This window comes from Ptiloglossa arizonensis, chromosome 12 (genome assembly GCF_051014685.1).
Source record: "Ptiloglossa arizonensis isolate GNS036 chromosome 12, iyPtiAriz1_principal, whole genome shotgun sequence".
Classification (NCBI taxonomy): Eukaryota; Metazoa; Arthropoda; class Insecta; order Hymenoptera; family Colletidae; genus Ptiloglossa; species Ptiloglossa arizonensis.
The window spans coordinates 12,431,800-12,448,643 of NC_135059.1; the positions used below are offsets into that span (position 1 = coordinate 12,431,800).

Here is a 16,844-nt window from a genome sequence, read left to right on the forward strand (position 1 = left end):
TTTAATTAAATACGGCAATATAGACTCATTAGGTTAGGTTGTATTAAATTTAATGGAATTAGGTGCAGAGAATGGATGGGGCTATTGCGCTGTTCCTGTCCCTGCGTTGAAATTTTTAATTCTAATATATTCCTGTAATTCGTGTTGCTATCAATACGGATTTTTATCTCACTTACAAATCTATGGATCTAAGCCAAAAACGAATTTTCAATCTTAGTTTAGGTTGTACGCATCGATAATTGGAATGCTTCATTATAGGCTATCTGATTAAAATTAAAATATAATAATTTCTATAATTTTATATGTATGATAACTGTGAATAGTAGTTTTTAACTCTGTAATTTATACTGAAAAAACAAAATCCATAGATTTACAAAGATCTATATAGAATTGTAACTTTGTAATTTATACAATCCGTATATTTGCATTGATTTTCAAATTTAATTTAAGTATAAATTACAAGATTAAAAACTACTATTTACAGTTGTCGTACGTATGAAATTATATAAATTATTATTAATTTAATATTAAAATTCTATAACAGACCACTGTAGATTTACAGATTTTTTAAAAGGAATCTACGAAATTCTAGGGAATTTTGAGTTCGTCGTTACAGATTTTCATAAATCCAAGATGGTACCACTGAACGAATAAACGTTTCATCTTACACGTGTTGGTATCACACAATCTAAAATCAGATCTTGTACATAATCAGTGGTTTTGAAGCGACCTCATTGTTTGAGTACGATGATTCTGAGAACTATATTCAATTAAACTAAAGTTAGTAAAGGTAATAAAAATAGAAAACTCGCCCCTTTATATGATTTGTGATTTACTCATATTTTACAGTCTTACAAGGAAAGTGCAAAGCCTTGGAGTCACCGATTTAGTTCAAATGTTGTAGGATGGTAGATTTTACTCCTTTGTTGTTGAAGGTATATGATTATATGAGCTATTATTCAATAATTTTTTAGATATTTGCAATTGAAGATTTATCAATGCTTAAATTTAATTCTGTTCAGAATAATTACCATATAATGGTTTAGCGTAGTGACAAGAGATCAGTGTTGTACTCGTTAGGACCGGGGTTCATCTCTGGGCAGACAATTTAAAAAAAATTAGTCCTGTATTCGTCCAGATTGATATTCTATTACCAATGTATATTCTAAATATGATCTCATGAAAAGGAGTAGTATTGAACATAATTAATAATAGTAAGGAGTAGTATTAAGCATAATTAATAATAGTCCGAGAGAGGTCGTATTCAGACTCATTTTCATTGGAAGAACTTCGCCATCTATTGGCAATACTCTTGTTAAAATATAATGAAAAATCTCTATTTTCATCAATAGGTAAAATGATGCCGCGAACAATATGGAACGATCTATCGGAAAGCATGTGTTGTTGAATCAATCAGATCGAGTAAAAATGAAAACTAAATGTAAAAGTGAAAGAGAAATAGTCAAATAAGTTTGATTGACAGTAAGAAGACTGTCTGAAGTTAGACCAAACTTTTATAAGCCGAAACTTACTTGCCTATCTAATAGAAAGGTAAAATTTGACATTACTTACCGATGGGCAAGTATTTCCTACTAACCAATATATTTGGCACCATGCGTAGTTTGTATGAGTTTTAAAGATACGTATAAGTCATATTATTTTAGAAGTGTTTCAATGTTTTGCCAACATTACAAGTATTGATCGGTTCATTGTCAAACTCCTGATGAAGTTAATTACTAAAAGAATTTCTCAATTTTTTGAATTTAGTAACTAATAGTTTTATATTGTAATATTAATTGATTAATTGTCATATAAATAGTTCATGAATTATTGAATAGAATTAGTTGCACAAAAATTGTAGATATATTAGAAATAGTATCCAAAAAGTAGTAGGTCAAACTTATATAAATACATTCCATGTTAAAACTTTGTAACTGAACTTAATACTAATTGTTTAACCAGACTTAACAAAGATTGTTATCATAATATTATGTAAGGTATTAAGCAGTAACTAAAATATATGTTCTTGTTTAAAAATAAGATGATTATGAAATCTCATAAAAGAATGTAAGTACACTAACTATGTTTGCTTTCACAAAATAAGGATTAAGTTTTTGAATAAATAATACTTTTCAATGTTATTTTTAATTGTCAAAAGAATAAATATATATGCATTGGACATACTATATAATGTACAATAAAAATTATTACAATGGATAATATTAGTGGAAAACAAAATTAAAAATGGATGTAATTTGTAAAACAATAACTTAAGTTTTAATTTTTCTTTATATTAAAGTTATTAAGGTTAATATTAAGGTTTTCACCTCTTTCCTGCTATATGTACACAAAGTGTTCAAGATATGATATAACAAAGAGAAGACTATATGATGCAAATGTTCTACTTTAAAAGACTACCAAATAAAAGATACTTCAGTTGAAACAAAAGTTCAAGTATCTTTTTTCCACTATTTTAAAGAGATATTATCTACTCAGTTTTTTAAATAGAAGATTTAAAAAATTGAAAAAATTGAAAAAAATGTAGAATGTAATTCTATTTGTCCTCTTTAGACACCCTACTGTTTAAAACAGGTGAAACTTTATAATTGACAGAATGAACATAAACTGAGATTAACACATAAAGTCCAAAATTTGACTCTAAAACATGTCTGATTTGGCATAAAATGATCTTATAGCAATAAATTATGATTGAAATTGTATGGTCATTTAAGAAACAATCTTCTTTTAAATAACAGTGGCTATTCTGTTTTAAAAAATGTTTCATTCTATGTTTTAGGTATAAAATACGTACATGAAATTAATGTTTAGATGCAAAAAATGTTCAATTAAGTGAACATTTATTGCCACATTCATCTTTATAGATAGTTAGGATTGAAAGATCCTTTTATAATTATTTTTTATATTCTGCTTATATTTTAGTCATTTATTTACTATTTCTTTTATGAAATTTCAGAAATATATGAATTTTGTAATGCAAAATTATGCTCTGTCTTCAATTCACTTTTTTTTTTTTAAATATAGAATATCATTTATACACAAATACAAATTATATTGTGTTATTATTTATATCTTAATTGATACATTTTAATTTGTAAGCAGCAACTATTGTGGGTTAGAAGAGAAGGAATCGTTAATGGTCTCAATAGCTTGGTTAAAACAGTTACTTGGCAAATGAAAAACTCAGGTTCAAATCCCAATTCAGTAAAGTTCTACTCATTGATTATCTTTTTTCTACAAGATGTTATTTAGAAAATTATTGTTTCTCACGCTTTAATAATTCAATAATATTTTGCATATACAGACAGAAAATGATCCATATGTAACCAAGGATTAATGGAGGCTTACCTGCAAGTTTAATCAACAGTATTCTCAGGAAAATAATCAATGAGAAAAATGTTTAACTTGAGGTACAAGAAAAGCACATTTTTTGTTTGTTATTGAAAAGAACTTTTTAACTATTTGAATAGTTTGTAATCCTGATGTGAAAAGGTTTTAAATACATCTAACTGAAATATGAATATCATTGGTTACAAATATAATTTTCAATACAATAGTACTTTTGTTTTTATAATGTTTTAATAATATATATTTGTTTCTCCATTAATTTGAGTATTTATCAAATGTGTATATACTCAACTAATTAATCGAGCTGTTTTTTAAAAATAAAGTTTTACTACACAATTTCTGCTTTTTCTAAAAAGATTTTATTGTTTTATGTGAATCCAATACATTAGTTAAGAATATTAATGTAATACTGATTTCTTCAAAGTTTACAATTATTGTAATAACATCTTTATTTATATAAATTTTCTAAATTATTAAGAAATACAAAAATTACATTATATGTTCTTTATGTTTATTTTTTAAGTAAATGTAAATTTAAATTTTTAATATTAGAAATATATTATATTTGTTCGACTTAATCATATTTTCTATGCATATATCAAATGTCGTTTTTATCACTTATTAATATTATGTTATATTTAATACATTTATTTTTTTATCTTTTTTGTATATTTTGTATGTCAAATGTCAACAAGTATCGCGCGTTTTAAATGAGAACGCATGCGCAATGAGTATCAGAATAATATCTAACATCAAAATAATAGACAAATGAGAATCAAATGTTAGTTTTTATTAAGTTACATACATATGTACATACATCCGTATTTAAGTTTTCATCTTTTATCATTACAAAACTTCTAACCTCTTTTATATACGTACATGTATTATTTTTATAATAAAACGATATCAAATTTTATATGGGATATGGTTAATAATAATTTTTATCGATATATCAATTTCTTAAACATATAATAATGTTTAACTAGAAATTGTCCTTTTTTTTAAATTACAGATTCAATTACTTAATGGTACCTAGTTATTTTATTACATAATATAAAACAATATAAAATAAAAAATATAACTATCATGACATTTAATTTAAATTTATTTTTGAAAGTAAAAATTAATATGCTATAAATCGAGGTATTATTAGTTTCGTAATTTACAGCAATACTTTAGTACTTTTTCGAGAGTGAAAATTAGTTTCAGTTTTAGAAAATATTTTCAATTATTTTAATTATATTCATCAGAGTATTTTACCACCATTTCTATTAATTTTATTTTCTACATCTATACAAATTGATGCAGACAGTAGAATAAAGAGTGATTAAAAAGCCTATTATACTAATAATATATGTTTAATTTTTTATTATTTATGTATCTATTATTATTATGTTTTACATTTGAACATGTTTGTTATTTCTTGTGGATATATTTTGCTTATTGGAATTAAATTTTGTCATGCACTATAATATATGTTGAATAAGTAGTTAATGTAAATTCAAGAACTCAAACTGAAATCGAATAATGAAGAATCATATTTATTGATTTTAGGTAAAAATGCGAGGTATTAAAAGAATATTAGTTTTTTGTACATTAACAACAATTTTACCAATAATACTTCTTCTAACACCTTTATATTTACGTCATAATTTCTATGCAAATGTAGCGTACACTGTAACTGAATCTGATGTTTTGGAAATTACTGAAGGAGTTTCTACAATATTTTGTTCAGTAAGTATTCTTTATATAAATAAATCTTTGTGTATACTTAATAGTGTACACTAAATATTATATTTGATGCATAATTAAATATTATATTTGATATAAATGGAATACTCTTTTTGTTTTAGATGAAGCAATAGTATTAAAGTTTAAAAAATTGTGTATATAAGATTTTGTATTATAAATTAATATTATTATCATTTATACAGGAACATACTTTACAAATGAATACAACCTTTAATGCATTTCAAATGTCACAAAAACCAAAAATAACTTCATATAGAAAACATATACGTCTTAAAAAAAGTATGATTCTACCAGATGACACATTAGAATACTGGGGGTTTTATCTTTTAAAAGGAGCAAGTATAGCACTTTCTGTTTGTTCAAGGTATATACTTAAATTTCTAGTAGATACTAATACTTAATATTATATACTATTCCTACTTCTTACAAAATAAATTGCCTTTATATATAATGAGTATTTGTATAGATTTCAAGGTGCTTCTATACTGCTTGTAAAAGGAGAACATAATTTACGAACATGTGGTATGTTGGAACACAAAAACAATGAACAAATTGTAGAAAATATATTTTTACCAGAGGCAAAGCAACAAGTTAAAGTGATACTTAAATCAAATAATGAAGAAGGTGATTTTGAAAAAAACATTATCCAAGTTAACAATAGCGTATTAAGTAATGTGAAAGGTAAATTGTTATGGAATGTTACTGCAAGAAATCCTAATGTAAATAATATATTGGATTTTCATACACATGTAAAAAACAAGGAAATTAATAAAGAAGAATTAATTCAGAATGCAAACACATATATTAAACAAAATAAACAAGTACTACAAGGAAAAATTGTACATCATACAAAAAAACTGAGACATACCAAAAAAAATCAGTACAAAAAATTAATAGATGTAAAAAGAAAAAATATTATACCGCAAGAAAAGAAAAAGAAACAAAAATTTATTGAAAATCAACTTTATATAAAAAAAGATACAAAAGAAGTAGATGATTGGGTCATACAAGAGTCACAAGAAAAATTCAATTTACAAAAAGCTGGTGAGGATAATATTAATAAAGAAATAAAAATGAATAATAAAATGTTGAACAAAAAAGTAAGAAGAAGTCAGGAACTTGTCAAGCCACCATTTCTTCTTGATCAAGGTATTAAACATGGTGGAAATGCAGTTATAAATATGACAAATACTGATGATGATTCTTCTACATCTAGCTTTGAAAATGACTTAGTTAGATGTTATGGTGGTTCAATTCTAATGGCTCAGGAATTTGCACCTTCTGAACATTGTATTAATGTCACTTACTTACTTAATGGAAAACATATGCAAACAATTCAGAATATTATAGAAAATGGTTATTATTATTACATTTTTTACAGTGATAATGACATTGTATCAAATGATATTCATGCAATATTTGATATTTATAAACCTATTTTACAATATGAGAATGTAACAAAATCTTGCACAAATCAAACAAAATGTTCTTTTTCAGTAAATTTACTATCTTCTAATAGAGTAATTGTTGAAATACCAAGTAAGGATGGTATTGAATACAAAATAGATGATAGTTTACTCCTATCAATCTGTCATCCACGCATGGAAGTATACATATTTTTTCCTATTGCAGTATTATTGTGTATTCTTACTTGTGCTTTTATGTAATTCTCATTTTACAATGTTATAAATACAATTATATTTGTCACATACTGTGTATGTTGAACATGCAAATTTATGTATGCATGAGTGGCGCACGCGTGCGCGCGCGCGCGCGCGTATCAATTATTCTTACTACATTCCACAGTCAATAGAAAGAATTATGTGATTATATATAAAATCATATTTATGTATATAGAATGAGAGAAATAAAATATTCGTTATATTTCTTATATTAATTATTACATTTATTATATTTTCAGAGTATCATAATATTATTCAAAACTATATGAATTGTATATTTCGTATTTTATAATATAATACTAAAATCTATTTTTTCTACCTTTTATTGCCTTTTTTCTTCCCATGTATGTGTACTTATTTATCTATGTTTTATTCACTTATGTTAGTTATATATTACCAACTACTAAATTGATAATTTAATGTTAGGATATATAAAAAATGAATTAAAAAATATAAAAAATGTTATTAATCAAGTTAAATTTGATCAAGCATAATGTAAAATAAATACTCCATTATGATAACATTCAAGTTCTATTTTGTACGAATTAATATAAAAAATACTAAATTTATAATTCTCTAAAAGATGACATGTTATTTATAAAACTACATCATTTATATTTATTACAGAACATAAAGTAAATATGTTTAAATCAACAAATAATACTTCAAATGTATTTCAGTACAGAATTTAACAGACTTACACAATATAATAATAAAAAAATAAATTAAAAATGTATAAACATAATTAATAAAAACAAAAACTTATAGATTTATTTAGAAGAATTAAAGCAAAGTAAACGTATTTAAGTACTTGACGATGTTTGCATTTACCTCACACCCCCACTAAAAAGTCGCAAAGGATTATGGGAAATTGACGCACTTCCCTTATGCGCAATAACCATTTTTAAAGGGAAATACTATGAAACTCAATGAATTACGAAAAAGTTAACACATACTTGTAAAAGTTTATATCTTGAAGTCTTTGACTACTGTTTTGAATACATCTGACGAGTTCAATTACTTGGAAAGGTTACTGAAATTTTGAAGACCGTTCGCAGCGCCATTGTGCGGCACTTATAAGAATATTCCTTGTGACGCAATAGGAACTCGTCCTTTCCGTCGACCTACCGTGAGTGGAACATGTCGCATACGTCTGAGCGAAGGTAAGTTCGGTTTTTCACACGTAATCACCAAAGATGTTTGCTTTCCTACATTTTGCAAATTCTTCATTTATGTTGTGTTTTTGTAAATCTTGCGCTGTATAGAGTTAGATGTCAATAGTTAATGATATATCCTTAAAAAATAGTACCGCAATCGACGAATGCATGGACATGAGACTGACAACATGGCGTGCATTCGTTTTTGTCACATTGTTCGCAAAATTAAAATCAATCCTCCACTGCTATCAATTTTTATAATCTTTGTGTTGTTATGCTGTAAAGTTCTTAGAATTATTTATGTATTAAACATTAAGACTAAATGTATTGTAATCTTGATAAAAAAAAACAGCATGTTACTCTACTTGCAAACACGTTTTATTTTACATTTGAAATTACGTAATAAAAAATGAATTCTTATAGAAATTTAATAAAAGAAACGGAAGAAAATATTTAGCGCTTGAAATATCATACGAAATTATCAATACTAGATCTTTCTTTTTAATTACAACGCGCCTTACCTGTTCAGACATGCTTTCGCGTGAGTCACTGTCAACGCATGTATCAAGTCATCGATAAATTCATTATCATATTTATTTAACGGTTCCTCCGATGTATCAAACTGTTATAAGCATAAGAAATCATTAATTTTTTTAACGAAAATTAGTTAAATTTAAATATGATGTTAAATTTCATCTTTTAAGATTGTTAAAATTTAAAGTGAAAATTATTTAGTATAAAATTGTTACTACACAGTAGATATACAACACATAAATAAGTAATAAAGATTAAAATATATGTATTTTTATCATGAAAGTAATATACGATCAATAAATTGTAAATTATTTGCTTTGATTTAAAATATTATAGAATGTTGAAAAATGTTATTATTTTACTTTATTTGCATTTCAGAAATGATGATCAATGGCAAGGAGATTCCAAAAATGGTCCTAGTGAAAGTGAACAAACATCATACGATGGCCCTTCTGGCATGGATCCGGATGGGATCATCGAATCTAATTGGGATGTTGTAAGTTTCTTCACATTCTGTGACTTAATAAAGCAAAATAAAAACTTTGGTAACAAAATGTAGATGGCTTATAATTTCTTTAAAATAATTGTTACTGTTTGTCACATCAACGATCAAATTATATTAAATCTTAATTTTATATTCGTGTAACATTGATTTTGATGAATTCTTCATACATTAATTAGGTCATCGATAACTTTGATGAAATGGATTTGAAGGAAGAGCTATTACGTGGTATTTATGCATATGGCTTTGAGAAACCATCCGCAATTCAACAACGTGCCATTCTTCCATGTATAAGAGGACATGACGTAATTGCACAGGCACAATCAGGTATAATAATTGAACTATGTGCATTCTTATTGTAAGAATTGGAAATTTAATTTTCAATTCATATAATGTTTAATAGGAACTGGCAAGACTGCTACATTCTCCATCTCTATTTTACAACAAATTGATACCAGCCTCAAGGAATGCCAAGCCTTAATCCTAGCCCCAACTCGTGAGCTTGCTCAACAAGTAACTAACTCATTTATGATAGTGGTCTGCATATTTATCAAGCAAATGAAATTTCATTCAAACTCTTAAATTTTTAGATCCAAAAAGTTGTTATTGCTTTGGGAGATTTTATGCATGCAGAGTGTCATGCGTGCATTGGTGGTACCAATGTACGTGAAGATATGCGAAAGTTGGATCAAGGTGTTCATATAGTAGTTGGTACACCTGGTAGAGTTTATGATATGATTAGTCGGCGAGCATTAAGAGCCAGTAGTATCAAACTCTTTGTATTGGATGAAGCAGATGAGATGCTCTCTCGTGGTTTTAAGGATCAGATTCACGACGTATTCAAATTATTACCTCTTGAAGTGCAGGTATGTAGAATTTGTAATTACATTTTTGACATTTAGTAGTAAAACTTGTTCTTTAATAGATAATTTATTTAATCATTAGAATGTATTCCTTTTGGATAAACATACAAATTGTACAAGATTAGAACATAAAATCAATAAATTTTTAAATTTAATATGATACCAGTGTTGAAATATGAAATACACGAAAAGTTATCAAAATAACTATTATTTTTATAATTGTATGATTTATAACAATAACGCCATAAAATTAAATGGACACAAACTCTCGAATAACAAAAGAATCAAAGAAATTACTATTGTAGTATGATTCTTCTCTATTGTAGAAAAGTGGAATATATGTATAATAAAAATATAACAGTATAATGTAATAAATTTTTACTTTTCAGGTTATATTATTATCTGCTACTATGCCATCAGATGTTTTGGACGTGTCTAAATGCTTCATGCGAAATCCAATTCGTATTTTGGTTAAAAAAGAAGAACTCACGTTGGAGGGTATTAAACAGTTCTTTGTCTATGTTGAACGTGAAGATTGGAAGTTTGAAACTCTTTGTGACTTATACGATACATTGAGTATTACACAGGCAGTTATTTTCTGCAATACACGGCGCAAAGTAGATTGGTTAACGGATAGTATGCGCAATCGTGACTTTACAGTCTCAGCTATGCATGGAGACATGGAACAAAAAGAACGAGACCTTATCATGAGGCAATTTAGAACTGGATCATCTCGTGTCCTGATAACTACTGATCTTTTAGCACGTGGTATTGACGTTCAACAGGTTTCACTTGTCATCAATTACGATTTACCTTCCAATCGTGAAAATTACATTCATAGGTAAATATATTTATCATTTGCATTTTAATATATATTGAAAAGGATGTCCTGTATATTATAACATCTTGTAAATTATGCAAAATTGTTTGAACATGTGCATTGTTTAACAACTACATTTGTGCTATGAATTATGTTATAGAATTGGGCGAGGTGGTCGTTTCGGTCGTAAAGGAGTGGCTATTAACTTCGTAACAGAAGACGACAAACGGACCCTGAAGGATATTGAACAATTCTATAACACTCACATTGATGAAATGCCACTGAATGTTGCAGATTTAATCTAAATCTGACTATTGGCTATAATTCATTATAATTAAAAAAAAAGAAACGAAATAAAAGTAAGTGAAGTACGGAGCTCTCAGCTGATCTCTCATGGTGTGTGAGTATATATAGAGTGAGTTGGTGAACTATAATCGCTTATGTAAACGCGATTTACCAAAATATTCCAACGTTCGCATCTCAATTTCATTTTATAACAATAGATTACAGGAATAGTTATTTGCTACACTAGAAAAATTAGTACTATTACATTATAATTATTACAATTATCATCACGGATACTACTATACTGCTATTTCTACCACTATTACTCTTATTGTTATTACCGTTACTGGTGTATACTCTTACGCTTTTTTCTCATTCTATATTTATTACTACTCCTTTTCCTGCTACTATTTCTACTATATAACTATTATCAATATAGGCTGATAACCCTATTACTATAACTATAAATACCGAAATTGCTGCAATTTTTGGTACGGATTAGTAGCATTAATATTACATTAATAATACAATCACTGTGATTGTTACTAGCGCAAGGCGATAAAGAAAAAAGTGCGAAGCAAGGCATTTCGGCCAGTACGGTTCGTTACCTCTTGCTATCTCCAATCAGAGATTTTATATTGCCTAGATGCACCCACCATTTTACCCCACTTGTCGAAATTTTATTATGAGCTTCAAGTCTTTTATCTTGAATCATCTTATTTCACCTTTACTACGCGCCTTCTCCAACTGGATGATTTATTCCATGTTTCCTGGCCCTTCTTCAACGCTTCTACCACCGCGATTGCAACGTGTTTGTCTAAGCAGAGGTTTAGTTGGGTATTGGAAGGGGTACTTTAATCACAAGCGTTGCCGAAGGAGATGTACATTCAAACTTAGATGATATGAATTTTTGTATATCCCAAATCCCAAGTACATACCTTCATTAAGAAATAAAGTGTTTGACCTTTTAATTGTGGTTTTTGTTATTACATTCATTATTATGCTCAATATCAAATACATATTATTATAAAATTTCATAATAACACTGAAAGAACAAACCAAAGAACAGTATATAAACTAATACAGTAAATTGTTATTACTAGATCGTTTCGGAAACAAGCTCTACGAACAGTATACATTATTGAAGAAGTTCTCACAGTTTTTTATTTGTATTTACAGGCAATTTTGAGCGGTCCAGAAATGAGGGAGATATTTTTGGAAATAAAGACCAAATTTCGTGATTCAATATAGAAGTTTTGTAAATCGTTTACGTTTCTGATTTCTTTCCCATTATGGGTTATTAACAATATAAATATCAATTTATTATTTATATGCTTGCATAATTTATTCTTCACAATTATAGAATATTTCGCATAATCCTTTTATATCTTGTTAATAAAAAAATTTATAAAAATACTTTTTACCGCATTAGTTGTGTATTTGTGTGTTATGTTGAGAATAAAATTTTAATGTTTCGTACATTGTGAGAACTTTTATATTGTATCTTCATAAAAATGTATTAGAAATGGTAACTAATGACTCCTTAGCATGTTCAAGTGTTAGTGTAGTTTTCGAAAGTTGGAGTAATTTCTTGCAAGTTTAAAAAAATAACTTTCCATTTCCAAAATTTTATTATAATTAAAAACTTTCCATACACTCACTTAGAAACTGCTCGAATTTCCGAAAACTGTTCAGTATTAAATTTTGTAAATATTTCAAATGATTTTTTAATTGGTGAATCGTGAGGTTACTGTATTTATTCATTCTAAAATAATACTTGTGATCAAATCGAAATCGTACAGTCTAGATAACGAATGTATTATTTACACGTATTCATTGCAGCATTATACATTAATGTACTTGTACTTTGAAACGTGAAGTTCATTTGTTAATTGAAGATATGCTGAAAAAATATGTAACCAAATTTTGAATATGATAACGAAGTGCAATAATATTAGTAATAAAGCAACATAAAATTAATTAATCATTTAGAAAAACTATTAAATGAGATTGAAATGCCTCTGCCATGTATTTAAATAGTTAGAATGAACATGTGTTTGTACATGAATTTTAATTTATATTGCTTATTCCTATTGCTTTTAATATTTTTAATTTAATCGTGAAATGGCACTTTCAACTTTTAGAAATTAATATATTTTGGAAATAAAACAAACACACTGGTGAATATTAAATCTTTACAAATATCGTGTTCCATGTATATTTATCGTCTCAGTAGCAGTAAATTACAAATTATTTGTTTTTTGCGTCTTTGATATTACTATTAAGTAATAACTAAACATTAGAATATCGTAATTTATGTAAATCAAATATCATGGTAAAATATAATTTTGTCTGAATTGTTAAATAAAGTGTAAGCGAAATAACTAATTTTTCGTTTATTGATTTTCATGTTTACAAATTTATAGGCACACAATGTATTATTTTACATCTGGGTTTAAATATATACAATATTACACACATTTGTGATTTTGTAACAATTAAAATTTAATAGTTACATATTTAGAAAAAATAATAGTATTTATATGTAATTTAAAAATTATGTTATAATTATTTGATATATAATTATTTAAATATTAGATTGTCTCAAAAATTCTTTTCGTAGATTGCATGCTTGGTATTGTTAGGTAGCATGTAGGCCTAATACAGTCTGATCGGTTTTTGTTTTTGTTATGATAGTTATTACCTTTCAACAGTACATTTTTTTGTTTTTCTCTGTGTATCTTAAAAAATGAAAAATTAAACAGGGCATTTACGGTATGTTATGTTATTGCTTCGAGAAAAGCTATAGTGCTGAGGATCATATTACTGCCGAAATTGTGTCGTGTACGGTGATCGTACAGTAACTGTCTAGACTGTTCGTAACTGATTTAGAAAATTTGAAATAAGAAATTTTAATTTGGATATAATAAAAATTCTTTTCGATATAATCGAAAATCCTCGATATAGGTTATATAATTCATCAACATTAGACGTAAACGATTTTGGTTTAGTTAAAATAAGAAACCTCTAACTGTCTCTAGACCTGGATTTTACACAGAGAAAGTTTAGTGGTTGTCATTTGGTGGAATTGGAAGAGTGTCACTCATTATGAGCTGTTTCCACACAATCAAACAATGATTTTAAGAAGTATTATTCTCAGCTTGATGATTTTAAAGCAGCGATTGCCAGAAATTGTCCAAAATTGATAAATAAGCAATACATTATTTTACAACACAACAACCCCAGACTTGAAAAAAACTATTAGAATTTGATTGGAATGTTATACCCCATCCTGCTTACTCTCTGGATCTTGCCGCTTTCGATTATTGTTTTTATCTCTAAAAAGTTCTATTCCCAATGAAAAATTCGACACATTAAGTAACATAAAGAAAGCACCTCGATAAATATTGTGCTAGTAGATTGCATATTGGGAAAATAGCATCCTGAGGTTTCTAAAGAAATGAAGGAAAGTGATACAGCAGAATGGATTATACATAATGAAATAAAACTCAACATATAACAAGAAAATAAAAAAAATTTTCGAGACAACTTAACACAAACAAAACAATAATATTTTAGATAATTTTGCAACTACTTGGAAATGAAAACAGTCGCGCGCGCGCGTGTATATAAAACTTTACTCCTTATACATAGGATTTAGTTTATTTTTCTAACTATGCTGATATCGGATCCCAAGCAGAATTGTTGGGAAAAATCCCACGAGACAAAAGTCGGGTAAATTCGATAGTAGAAGAAGAAACAACGGATGTTTCATTGTATAGTTCGGGACAGGGCCTAAGGTTAGATTAGCTTAGGAATGCGAGCAAAGTTTAGCTTGCCTTTTCCAATATTCGAAGTTCAAATTTGGTTATGTGAGATAATAAGTTTTGAATATTCGTGTAGGAGTTTAAATTTTGAGAAAAGTGGTCAGATTGAGCTCTCAAGAAAGCTACAATACTCGACAAATAAAAAAGATATTTGAAAATAATGGGTCTTTGAAACATGTTGAATAAATATACATTTACTGTTTCATTTTTACACAAAAGAAAAATAAATGACTGAAAAAACGAAAAATACACGATAATTGATATGAAGAAAGTGAATGGGCAAGATTTTTTGAATCTTAGATGATCCTTCTTTACCATACTCGCTCAACGCGAAAGAAATCCTTTTACAGTCAAATGTCTAACATACAAGAAGACATTAAAAACAAGCAAGAATGACCTGCAGAGGCACACTGTTTCTTTTACTCAACCGCCTAACCCAATAATCAATGATTTTTTTAATTTATTCAATAATAATATATACAAAAAGCAATAATGTGATATAATAATACCAGATGACGCAGACGAAGGCGATAGTAATAAGTAATATTTAGTTATATTTTTACGTAAATTTTTATGGATATTACCGGTATAATTTTGTATATATTTTTATATATATTGTGATTAATATTTTAAATCAAATATTTATAAACATTATTATATAAATGCTTAAATAAATAATATTTTACATTACAATAATGTAAATAAATAATTTTTTAAACTTCATTCTGTATTTTCTTCAACGTTTAACTAATACTACAATTGTAAAGTTATATGATTAAAACAAAATGTTATTCAAAATTTTCTACTAGAAAAACTACTATAACCGTACAACAATGCAATGAAATAGGACTTATGGGACAACTGTATTTTGCCTCAACATAATTTTGCTACTGTATGAATCATGGAATAAAGTATCTTAGGTTCCTCTACTATTTGCTCTGTGAGATTTTTTCTGGAAACCCTGATCCTGAGTAGTAATCATATAACGAGACAATATTGTATTGCTAAATTCTTGTCTTTATCAATACACTAAAATGTTCTTAATTTACCATAAAGTTGATTTCTCAACATCTTACTTTTCTTATCATATGTATAATCCACTTCCCTTATAATGTATAAAATCATGTTCTTTCAATTATAATATAAAATATTTATACTTCATACATTAATAATTATTTTAATTATTAAATTTCTTCTAATAGCAATAAAAATATACGATTATTATAATAATGTACTAATATCAGTTGTTTGCAAAACACTAATTAATAAATATTTACTTCTGAAAAATTATTAAAACAAATTATAAATACCAATAATTTATAACAAAACAATATACTGTGAAACAAGTAGAGATTGGAATAGACCAGTTCTATGTAAAAAATCATTATGATTCCTATTTTGTTAACTAAGAATTTTTAATTATGTATTTTTTACATTAATCAAAATGCATTGAGTTCATCAAATTTTTAATGTTGAATATCTACGTAAACATCGCGCAATACTTGTAAAATTTTACTTAACTTATTAAAAACATTTTCTTCTATGATTAACAAAAAAAAAACTTGTTTAAAGTTAACAGTGCCTTTATTATGATCTTCTTTTATTATATAAGTGTTGATACATCATATCATTTAAATTAAAGAATTAATTTTTAAATTGTTTGTAAATCTTTAATTTGTACTGTAAGCAATGCCATCTACCTAACTCAAATACTTCTGTATTATTCATACAAATTTGCATTTTTTTTATACATAACATGTTTTTTTATAATTTTTTAGAAAGACTAAATGCAATTTTAGTACACATTTTTTTGTTCTTCACCACATTACATGTGTTGAAATTTATTTTATATTTGTTTCAATATTATTTAGAATTTACATTTGTTTCATTTGCGGAAAGTAGTATTTGAGTAATATACAAAATATTTGTAAGTTGTTTATAGAGTATTAGCTTACCTACAATTCTTAATTTATAAATATCAAGTTTTAAAAACAATAGATAATTTAATAAATGGTAGTTTTATTAATATTGTTATTATCAAGAACTTAGATTTAAT

The 16,844-nt window shown here is 26.7% G+C and overlaps 2 protein-coding genes across 14 annotated transcripts; both read left to right on the forward strand.

Moving 5' to 3' along the window:
- Positions 1 to 558: 558 nt before the first annotated feature.
- LOC143153082 (uncharacterized) lies at positions 559 to 7,109 on the forward strand. Of its 12 annotated transcripts, none has more exons than XM_076323890.1 (8): positions 559 to 790; positions 850 to 935; positions 1,353 to 1,551; positions 3,121 to 3,222; positions 3,323 to 3,428; positions 4,921 to 5,100; positions 5,301 to 5,482; positions 5,585 to 7,109. In XM_076323890.1, the coding sequence occupies exons 6-8, from the start codon at positions 4,927 to 4,929 to the stop codon at positions 6,783 to 6,785; spliced, it is 1,557 nt and encodes a 518-aa protein (XP_076180005.1). In that variant the 5' UTR covers positions 559 to 790; positions 850 to 935; positions 1,353 to 1,551; positions 3,121 to 3,222; positions 3,323 to 3,428; positions 4,921 to 4,926; the 3' UTR covers positions 6,786 to 7,109. The 12 variants fall into 12 exon arrangements, with proteins under 12 accessions (XP_076180005.1, XP_076180007.1, XP_076180004.1 ...); XM_076323892.1 differs by having other exon boundaries at positions 3,121 to 3,205; XM_076323889.1 differs by having other exon boundaries at positions 3,121 to 3,428.
- A 701-nt stretch (positions 7,110 to 7,810) lies between these two features.
- Eif4a (eukaryotic translation initiation factor 4A) lies at positions 7,811 to 12,377 on the forward strand. 2 transcript variants are annotated; one of them, XR_012993714.1, is made up of 8 exons: positions 7,811 to 7,963; positions 8,870 to 8,987; positions 9,173 to 9,320; positions 9,397 to 9,506; positions 9,584 to 9,859; positions 10,246 to 10,697; positions 10,837 to 11,035; positions 12,141 to 12,377. XR_012993714.1 is itself a non-coding variant. In XM_076323925.1 (7 exons), exons 1-7 carry the CDS (start codon positions 7,941 to 7,943, stop codon positions 10,979 to 10,981), a joined length of 1,272 nt encoding a protein of 423 aa, XP_076180040.1. In that variant the 5' UTR covers positions 7,811 to 7,940; the 3' UTR covers positions 10,982 to 11,063. The 2 variants fall into 2 exon arrangements, 1 of the variants encoding a protein (XP_076180040.1); XM_076323925.1 differs by lacking the exon at positions 12,141 to 12,377 and having other exon boundaries at positions 10,837 to 11,063.
- The last annotated feature ends 4,467 nt before the right edge of the window (positions 12,378 to 16,844 follow it).

Coding starts and splice junctions, on each gene's coding strand:
- LOC143153082 (XM_076323886.1), top strand. Junction 5,101..5,300: donor TTTCTACAATATTTTGTTCA/GTAAGTATTCTT, acceptor TCATTTATACAG/GAACATACTTTACAAATGAA. Junction 5,483..5,584: donor GCACTTTCTGTTTGTTCAAG/GTATATACTTAA, acceptor GTATTTGTATAG/ATTTCAAGGTGCTTCTATAC.
- Eif4a (XM_076323925.1), top strand. CDS start 7,941: ATGTCGCATACGTCTGAGCGAAG. Junction 7,964..8,869: donor TCGCATACGTCTGAGCGAAG/GTAAGTTCGGTT, acceptor TTTGCATTTCAG/AAATGATGATCAATGGCAAG. Junction 8,988..9,172: donor TCGAATCTAATTGGGATGTT/GTAAGTTTCTTC, acceptor TACATTAATTAG/GTCATCGATAACTTTGATGA.